Source organism: Trachymyrmex septentrionalis, unplaced genomic scaffold (genome assembly GCF_001594115.1).
Source record: "Trachymyrmex septentrionalis isolate Tsep2-gDNA-1 unplaced genomic scaffold, Tsep1.0 scaffold95, whole genome shotgun sequence".
NCBI lineage: Eukaryota > Metazoa > Arthropoda > Insecta > Hymenoptera > Formicidae > Trachymyrmex > Trachymyrmex septentrionalis.
The window spans coordinates 25,529-35,331 of record NW_017306139.1 but is presented as its reverse complement, the minus strand read 5'-3'; the positions used below and the strand labels follow the sequence as shown (position 1 = coordinate 35,331).

The following is a 9,803-nucleotide window of genomic DNA, read 5'->3' as shown; positions in this document are numbered from 1 at the left end:
GCGTTGTATTACCTCACCAAAATGGAAAAGCACCCTCGGGGTGAATCTAAAGATACGACATTCCAAGCTATAACGCGTATCAAAACAGACTTTTTAAAAAACTATTATCATATCTTAAAGTACATATTAATTGGCGAAACACGCTCCTTATTAAAGCGGTGGATCAATTTGTTTATTTATAAGTTAGTAGACAAAAAAGAGAAAGGTCCATTCAGCGAGAGTTCATCAACTTAAATGATAGATGAACTCCAAATTGCCTCGCTTAAGATTAATATTAATTAGTTGATAATATTTTATTTTTTTAAAACAGTATGATCCACGCATGAAAAAATAAAGATTCAGTTAAATAACTTTCCAATAACTTACGTATATTTAACAGCAAAGCGTGACTTTGGTAACGTGTATCTCATTACACAAGTGCTGTTGAGTCTGAAGGTACGATAATCTGATTTCATTGTATGGGATGGAGCAATAGTCCGGCATTCGGAGTTGCGGGGACGGAGTGAAGTGGATAATCTAATTTGTGAAGGACAAAAGAGGGTTACAATCGCATAGCAAGGAGTGCCCTCGAGGTATCTCGAAAAGACCGTGCCCTGCACTGACCTCGATGAACTATTTTGACGCGTACGTTTACAAATGAAAATATAGGAAATAGGAAAACGTGAAGAAATGTTATCGGTGTAAACGTCGATTATAAAATATATAGTGTATTTTTTTTCAATTATCGTCATATACAAAAAGTTAAAATTTATTTTCCTACTCATAAAATACTTATTCATATACATATCTGAAACGAATCATACGTATGCATTTTCGTTATGTGTACATATACAAAACAAAAATGCTTCATATTTGTAATATACAATAATATACACAAATATATTTATATATTATATGTACATAAAATAGTAATTATATTTACAGAAATTTATCCCAACAAAGTCATACTTTCCAATTATCGCAGTATCGTTAACTATACCTACGTTAACTACGCGTCAGTCTATAGTTCATCATCGTCACAAAATTCGATCTCGTGATATGTTTCAGCTATCCAGCCAAGGAGGTACTTGACTTTCTCTGTCGCTTCGTCATTGGCTTTGTAACCTTCAATAGCCTCGGACAGGCACTTCGATAAAAGTTTTAACAAAGGCTGTGGATAATAAAATCGATGTTAACAATAGATACACGATCAACATCAGGAATTTAAAGCAACTCGGATACCAAAGAGTCACTAAAAATACTTCGTAAAAATATTTCGTCCAATTACATGTATATGTTACATACTCTCTTACTTTTTGTCTTTACTTTTTTATCATTAAAAAAATCTTTTTTAATTTTATAATATTTTTTTAATACTAAAATTACAGAAAGCAATATATATTTTTTCAATACATAAATATTTTTTAATTCCATTATTTTATCTCAAATAATTGGGATTATATCGCATTTAAACTTACCACAGGCCAGTCTTGTCTGAATAAAGCTACACATTGATCACTCAGATTATCTCCATCAACTATCTTTGTTTCTAATAATCTTTTTAGAAATTTGCCAAAAATTGGCCACAAAGCGTCGTTTTGTGCTTGCATTAACAACATAATATTTCTAGAACACAGTATTCTATGCATAGGTGAATTATCTTCCTCATTTCTTAAATTGTCCGACAACCATACTTTAATCAATTTGTCCTGGACTTCTCGCGTAAAGAGATCCGTTCTATATGCCACTAAAAATGTAAAATATTATAGTTATAATTTTATCACACTCTTGAGATTTCAGTATTAAACATACCTAAAAATAATGCAAAATCTATACTAAGATAACACAAAACTTTCTGTGGTCCTGGTAATAAATCATCTCTTTGATTGAATGATTGATACAGTTTATCTAAAGTATCCAATACAGACGAAATAGTCAAACCTATACCATTGTTATCCAACATATGCCATATTAACCCCTATAAACAAAAACAAGTGGAAATATGTCTAAATATTAATAACTTAAAGTCATTAATTTTAGAAACAATAGAAATTATTTTAGAAAATATTTTTGTTTTAAAAATTATATATCTAATACATCAATGTATGTATCCAAATTTTAATTACTAAATTATCATTAAATTCTTTATTGAATCAAGTTTATATTATATTCTTACTCGAAGCTCATCCATCATAGTAGTAGGATTAGGAGCATCCATATTGTGATATTTTTCTTGCTTGGAATGTACAGGACTATTGTTCCGAAAGAACCTATTAATCTCAAGTTCCATATCTTTTATGAACAAGGAATCACCGGCAATATGCGACTGAATCCATTGATTTATTCGTTCCATTGCTATTCTAGTCGCAATCTTGATGCACATTTCCTTGACTGCCGTTAAAGAATCTTCTGCTAATAAAGATTCTATCGATGCCGCGACTCGCGTTTTGCAAATTGCTGGGATTGTTTTCTCACACTGATCCTTCAATTCTCTCGACGCGTTGTTGGCCAATGTATTCATGTCGCTCACAAGTAAAGCCTAAACACCAAACTACGATTTAAACTTAATCCTTTTTCATACAACATGAAATTTTCTTTACAATCGTGCAAAGATATTACCTTAAATTCGTTGAAGTAATTTTTTGACAGTTCACTCTGTTCATCGGAGTCCTTCTCGATACGTTTGTGTTTCAGAATCTTTCTAAAAGAATTTAAATTTACTTCTCGCGATGAAGTCAATAAGGTGTTGCATATATGCTTCACGCAAGTTGATGCGACTCTTTCGGAAACAAAATCAACAGTCTTCCGAGTAGAAGCTGGTTGACCATGGAAAAAGGCTTCCTCCAATTGTAACTGCCATAACAGAAATTTATTAAGCATACAGTAACATAGAGCAATATTAGAAATATAAATATATTGAATAAAAAAATACCTCCAAGTGTTTTGCACGAGTAGTGCCTCCTAATCTACGTAGTTGACTAGTAACAGGTGTAATATGCTTATTAGAATTGATATTCAAATTCGTCCCGTTTCCATGAAACACAGAGAAAGTCGATTCCATTCGCGGACAGCACATACGCATCGTTCGATCAGTAATTATATCTAATTTGTCGAGATTACTTTTAACAGGAATCACACAATCGACAGAATGCGAGTTTTTTCTCTTTTCAAAAAATTTTTCCATCTGTTTGAGACTCTTTAGTTCCTTGATTTTGCAAGTCTTTTGCCAGACAATATAGAAATCTCTGGGAAAGTTTGATAGTTCAAACAGCCAACATAGACTGGATTTGAGCAGCACAGCCGATTGTTGAGAAATAAGACAATCAGGGGCAGTAAGATCGGTCTGATTTATAGCATGATAAATATAATACAATAGTTCCAAGATCTGCTTATAATATGGCAGCCGAAGCGACACAATATCCATCATAGCTAAATATTTAACTATCCAAGGTATCGTCAGTGACAGTTTACCCTCGATTATGGCATTCTGAAGACAAGTTTGTAAATTTAATGATGGTAATACCTATAATAAAACAATTGAAAAGATTATTTAAAAAGAATTTGGCAAGTAGCTTTTAACATTTGAATTTTTATGTCACGTACCTTATTTCTTATCTCTATTTGTGTCATTATAATCTCTTTTGTAGTATTTGATTCAGACCTATATGGCAATGATACTAAAAGGCCTAATACTTTTGCAAGAAGCCTCAAGCTGGCTAAACAAATAATAAAATTCTGTTGCGTTTGATCGTCAACCATTGTTTCTGCAAAATGAAAAATCCAGAAAAAAGTAGTTTTTCTAAAATTTTAAATAGAATATAAACAGTCATGAAATCATTAAAATAATAAAAACTGTACCTGAGTCTTCTATTTCACTATTAGCAAACTGAGTATCGTTCAATTCCATTATTTCATGTACAAAACAATTCTCCAAATGCGTATAAAATATCGGATTAAATGCATGCAATATAAAATCTTTAAAAAATTCCTGCATGCCAGGAAACAAAGGACCAACATTCTGACTTTGTGATGGTAAGGGAGTCACAAATCTCTTGCTGAGTTGTGTCAATTTTTCAGGATTAACATGTTTTAAAGCTTTCAAGAAATTCAAGCTTTCGTCATCCACTACATCATCCTACAATTGATAATAATATGATTGTTTCGTTATTGAGAATATTCTTTTTATAGCAAATATAATAAAGCATGTTAATAGTTTTGAGCTTACCTGATGTCTATTCTGCATACACGATATTAATAATTGTGATTTAAATAACCTAGCAATGTGATAATAATTAGTACAGTCATTGTGCATCGCCAACATGCTTCTTATCTTGCCACCCAGCGCAATTTGAAACACCCATCCTGGCACCAAATGATTTTCCTCCCAAATTCTAAGTATATCATAAAAAGCGTCTCTTTGCTTCTTAAAAGTATGGAACGAAATAGCAGACGAGAAATTCTCACGATTGTCAGTGTCAATTTGAAAAGACACGTTTATCTCTCCCATGATACACGTCAATTTTTGCGGGCTATAAATAGCGATAAGTATTTAAATATTATATTAAATAACGAAAAAAATCATAAAAAAATAATTCATACAAGTAATTCGCGTTAAATTATAACCTTTTTGCTGGTCAAATATCTCTTTCTTTTTAATTAAACATTTTTACATATTTATTTTTTCAGGTCACAATTTTGAAGGTTAAATTTTCGGAACATTTGGAGAAACTCGGAATAGAATATTATCGAGGAACACGAGATCTTAATTAAACAAAGGCTATACAATCAATGTTATTGTACAATCTTCAATCGCAAAGTGCACATTTTTCAATGTATAGATTTGTATAGATGTATTTTCAAACATATGGATACGTATTACCGCATTCTAATTTGTCTCGCTTTTTAAGCTTTATAACCAGGTCGGTCAATTTAGGTTAGGTTAATTAACAGACAATCATGGCTTTTTAAAAGAAACGTGCCTGCATTTTAGACGGCACTACTGAACTCCAGTAGCGTCTCCACCTGCACAAAATCCGAACTACGTAGAATATTTCCAGCGGATAACACATTATATTTTTGGTTCTGTTCCGTACTAAGTACGTTCACCTACTCTACAATTGAGTGAAGTGCTGTAACGATTGGAGGAATTGTTACGAGGCATCGTTGTTACTATCGATATCTGTTCGGACAGGCAGATCAGTATATCGATATCCCCGTGTGTAGCTATTCCCGAGGGAAAAGAAAGAGAAGAGGAATGAGCAGTTGATGATACTGATGACGCTGTGTCGTGAATCGTGTGAACGCAAAATATAACCTCTCCAGCGCATAAGATGCGCCAGCTTTTGTCGATCCAGTCAGAGACACCACTATTTCGAGAAACCTGATCTCGCCTGGCTGCGTGCCCCACACACGTTTGTGCGTCCCACGATCAAACAATTCCGTCTTCGCGATCCTCGTCGGCTGCTCATCATGAAAGTGATCGTGAAGAAGCTGCAGGGGAAAGAATGCGTCGTTGACGTGAGTACGGCATGGCTGTCGCGCCGCTCCCTCGTTTTCTCGCGAAAGCATCCGCGACTTCCTCTCGTGATCTGAATTCCATCGCAGACCAATACTAAAAATCATGGAGCCAAGCTAATGATTGTCGTTACCTTAAATGAATTCACACGCTCGAACATTCGTTAAAGCGAAAAATTAAGGTTATAATCCGCCTTTCGGACGAGCATCCTTTCTGACGTCAACAATTTTTTTTTCTTCAAACATCTCAAGAATGTTTTCATAGAAATTATTTTCATGTCGTTATGTCATGTCGTATGATTTTAGATATTGCCGTCAGAGACAGTGTTGGAGTTAAAGCACAAAGTAAGCGATCTCTTGGGCATCGATGTACCACAGCAAAGATTATTACTTACTGGCAAGACTTTAGCGGGTAAGAACACTCGATCTCAGAAGCTTTTCATTTGGTGGCACGAATATTTTTTATTTATTGTTCATGAAATATCAAGAAAGATAGAATGACGTTTATTGACTCATATCACTAAATGGAAAATATTCCTCATCTAGCATTGTATATCGTAATGATTTCTTGTTACGAATATTTTGTTTAATATCTTCAGATGAAAATCCGCTAAGTTTTTATCCGGGAATCAAAGATGGCAGTAAGTTAAATCTTTTGGTGATTAAGAAGGCAGAGGAAGGCTCTAGCGAGGCGAAATCTTTGCCCCAACAGAAAGCTGGTATCCATCTACTGAGAGAAGAGATCTCACGGGTGCTTAGGCATTATTATACAGTATCCGAGACAGAGTCCATAGTCAATGAGTTGATAAAGGACTTGAAAAATAAAGTGAATAATCTTAGTTACGATGATCTAGAGAGACTAGCCACTGCGTTACTCCAGGACCAAGAGAACGTAGCTTAAGGATCACTCAAGATTATCCAATTTTCGCTTACCAATTGATTATTGTAATACGAGTTTATTTAATTGAAGCATTGCCTTATATTATATATCGAGTCCTTTAATAATTGGTACTGTATTGTAATTTAAAGCGCGATCATACTGCAAGACTTAATGTACTATTTACTACGTTTGGATCTAAGAATAATCTTATGTGAAGTTTATTAAAAATCGCTGTATGTACAGACATATACCATGTCGCGTCATAAATAATTATATTGTATGCACAATAGGAAATTGTCAAGGATCTGCCAAGTCTAATTGACGAAAGTATCTCGCTACTAGACAGATGAATAAGTTCAGCGCTCCCAACTCCTGCGCGTCCAATTCTCTCTAAAAAAAAAAAAAAAAACAAAAAAGAAATAGCGAGATCGCAAAGAAAGCGTTAGTAAATTCTGACGTGAACTTTTGTAGATATTAACAAGACCACGAGTTAGTTTAGGCATAGAAGAAAAGTTCAGTCTCTTATTTTCTCAATCTTTTGTAATCTGACAAACGCGAGTTTTTATTATCGCCTGAACCTTTTTCTAACATCGGGAATGACATAGCAACAGCGTAAGTAGAGGAAACAGGAAGTTATATGCAATAAAAATGTTTTGTTAATAGAAATTCGGCGTTTCCTTTTCGTCCCTTTTTCTTTCCTCCGTATTATTTTTTATATAGCAATAGATTACCTACTAACAATAAATTCTAACTGAACTTTTCTTTGTAAAATTTACAAATTGATGCTTTAGAACCTAAAGAACCAATATGTTCTGTTTTTATTATATTATCATTTCCGATTCTAGAAAAGAAATATTGAATCGTACTTTCTCTGTGCCTTTAGATTCAAACATAACTATATATAAATCTTATATTTTTATAATTTTAAATATTAAATAAATAACATAATTAGTGTTAAGAAAAAAATATTTGAATTTTTTATTTGCTTAAAAGACATATCTTTCACATTTTATCGAGACATTAAATCTTGAAATCTTTACACAATTGCTCTTTTTGTAAGAAACGAGTATTATATGAACCGAAAAGCAATCAAGTTAAACTTGTTGATCCTTTTTTCGCTTTATGAGATACAGAATGATATTGGTTGATTTAGGCTGGATTCGGGGAGACGCTATTAACACTATTTGTGCCATTCATCTTCTATTAAATGTAAAACAAGGATAGTATGACACAAATAGCGTTGATAATTAATTGCAATATATTCTGATACTGAATTAGCTTGATCAAATAATGAACATTACAGTATCGGCACGAATGACGGAACATGCTCGAGCCAATGAGCGCAGGCAGGAACAAGTATCAGGCTGCAACGGTTGCTCCAAAATCCCAAGTAACGTGTAGATCCACTGGCCTATTTTGTATTCAACTTTTCTTTCAGTTTCTACGAATTGCACCAGATATTCTAATACCTGTTCTACATCAGACTGACTAAAGCAAAACAGAGTATTCAGTGTTGGTCCGATTTTTTCTTTGCCATCTAAACAGAAGTTTATCCAAGCATTCTGATCATCTATGTCTGGCTGCAATATCGAAGAAGAACCAATATAACCCATAATTTCCTGAAGTTTCAGATAAGTATTTTATAAGACTTGTATATACCAAATGAATGTCAGGTGATTTCCACTTGCGCTTGCCTATTAGTATCTCATCTTTCAATTGACTGACATACAGTCTTAACTTGGAAAAGTCTGCAACTTGATATTGTTGCCATTCCACAGTTGGCCTGAGGCTTGCTGGTGCTTGAATACATCCTGCTAACTTTTATAGTCATAGTCATTCCATTGTGAAATTTATGGTATGATTTATAGGAATTAACTTACAGTCTCCACATAGGCTTTTGTAGGCTCCTTCACACATGAGGGATCTAAATTGGCCACCACTACATCTGCGCATTGTCTGGCTTCTATTCTGCAATAAAACAGAACACGATGTGCAGGTGCTTTAAATTCGAAAATTCAAGAAAATGAAAAAAAAGAGTAGCTAAGAAAAAAAACGCCAACTTACACCACTCGTTTGATGTACTCTTCCCCAGAAGAAGGTGGTAATGATAAATTAATATCTTCGTTTATATCTCCCACCACAAATACCGGTTTTTTTAAGTAATCCATAATTCAGATAATTATTCAATTTAACTAATCTATTCAAAAATTGAGGAAATTACATTTATTCAACGCATTTTTGTCTGAAACGAATAAATATGACAAAAAATAGTGGCGCTCTTCCTCGCGGACGAAAACATTAATCGTAAAAGTTGGTAGAAATCACAAGTTTGTCATTGAGGTTAAGAAACCTGTTATATCGTCAATATATAAAAAATTGCGCATGCGTTAGAGATACTACGTAGCTACGCTTTATTTTCAACACTGACGATAAAATCGCGGTTTTGAAAATAAATGTGGTGTGAATCCGTGCTAAATCGTGATGTTGAAAATGTATACATTGAAACAAAAAAAGGTACGAGTTTGCAAAGTTTCGTCACGATTTTTTACTTCTAAACCTTAATATTATATATAATGCAACTTTAAACGGCAAAAAATCCTTGAATATTACAAGATAAAAATTGCTATTGTTTTATCATTTTTGAAATATATATATATATTCCTCTCTCTATTTCTCTTCTTTCTTATTCTATATTAATTAATTTTATTTTGTTCAACGCATATATTAAAAAATAATAATACAGTAAACCAACTAATTATAATTCAAAATATATGTACTGATTATTTTCAGCTGATATAAAAGATTAATTATAAGAATGTAAAGGGTCTTCGATACGTTGTGATGAAATCATTACATACATTTCACTACGTGAAGTAACATAGTAAAATTTATTACAATTGTGAAACGATTAATATAAAAAAATTACAATATATATGACTTACGATATTAAACATTATAATAAACGAAAAATGAAACATAGGAATAAAGCACGGTAACTAATGTGCGAATATATCTATTATTAAATGATTTATATTTCTATTTCTAATTAATTAATTGGTTACAATTTTGATTGCGCAACAGTTATCACTCTGCATTTAAATTTACCATTTTTTCTTTTCAATATAAAAAGATACGTTCCGTACGTTACACATGTAACTCTTATAGAAATATTAAATCGCGTTAATTTAAGCAACAATTTTAAGATGAAGAACACTGTATATTTTCAACGTCGCCGCATTCGGATAGATTATCCTCGATAAAGTTGTCCGACCTGGAGCTACTAGAATTACTACCATCATCGTTAGTATCTTCATCTCGATTTGAATTTGATTCGTAATGTAATAGGTCCGCATCAAAATGCTAGAAGAAACATGATAGTGTGTATATAGTCAATTTCATCTCTCTCTCACCTTTCCTCCCTCCCTCCCTC

The 9,803-nt window shown here is 33.0% G+C and overlaps 4 protein-coding genes across 5 annotated transcripts in view; 1 reads left to right on the top strand and 3 right to left on the bottom strand.

Annotated features, from left to right (window-relative positions):
* Positions 1-438: 438 nt before the first annotated feature.
* LOC108756134 (codanin-1) lies at positions 439-4,918 on the bottom strand. Its single transcript, XM_018499727.1, has 11 exons — positions 4,603-4,918; positions 4,205-4,508; positions 3,838-4,114; positions 3,583-3,743; positions 2,912-3,502; positions 2,599-2,832; positions 2,156-2,518; positions 1,792-1,957; positions 1,458-1,726; positions 984-1,150; positions 439-516 (listed from the first exon to the last, which is right to left on the bottom strand). The coding sequence occupies exons 2-10, from the start codon at positions 4,484-4,486 to the stop codon at positions 1,001-1,003; spliced, it is 2,493 nt and encodes an 830-aa protein (XP_018355229.1). The 5' UTR covers positions 4,487-4,508; positions 4,603-4,918; the 3' UTR covers positions 439-516; positions 984-1,000.
* A 173-nt stretch (positions 4,919-5,091) lies between these two features.
* On the top strand, positions 5,092-6,635 carry LOC108756138 (ubiquitin-like protein 4A). The gene is made up of 3 exons (XM_018499734.1): positions 5,092-5,496; positions 5,800-5,905; positions 6,093-6,635. The coding sequence occupies exons 1-3, from the start codon at positions 5,449-5,451 to the stop codon at positions 6,392-6,394; spliced, it is 456 nt and encodes a 151-aa protein (XP_018355236.1). The 5' UTR covers positions 5,092-5,448; the 3' UTR covers positions 6,395-6,635.
* Positions 6,636-6,650: 15 nt separating this feature from the next.
* LOC108756137 (gem-associated protein 2) lies at positions 6,651-8,699 on the bottom strand. Of its 2 annotated transcripts, none has more exons than XM_018499732.1 (5): positions 8,438-8,699; positions 8,254-8,341; positions 8,033-8,191; positions 7,675-7,953; positions 6,651-6,763 (listed from the first exon to the last, which is right to left on the bottom strand). In XM_018499732.1, exons 1-5 carry the CDS (start codon positions 8,539-8,541, stop codon positions 6,671-6,673), a joined length of 723 nt encoding a protein of 240 aa, XP_018355234.1. In that variant the 5' UTR covers positions 8,542-8,699; the 3' UTR covers positions 6,651-6,670. The 2 variants fall into 2 exon arrangements, with proteins under 2 accessions (XP_018355234.1, XP_018355235.1); XM_018499733.1 differs by having other exon boundaries at positions 8,033-8,187; positions 8,438-8,518.
* An 858-nt stretch (positions 8,700-9,557) lies between these two features.
* LOC108756114 (DDB1- and CUL4-associated factor 8-like) overlaps positions 9,558-9,803 on the bottom strand; it is a 3,926-nt gene continuing 3,680 nt past the window's right edge. Inside the window, exon 9 of the mRNA XM_018499695.1 lies at positions 9,558-9,733. Coding sequence (XP_018355197.1) covers positions 9,572-9,733 — 162 coding nt within the window. The 3' untranslated portion in view covers positions 9,558-9,571. The remainder of the gene's footprint in view (positions 9,734-9,803) is intronic.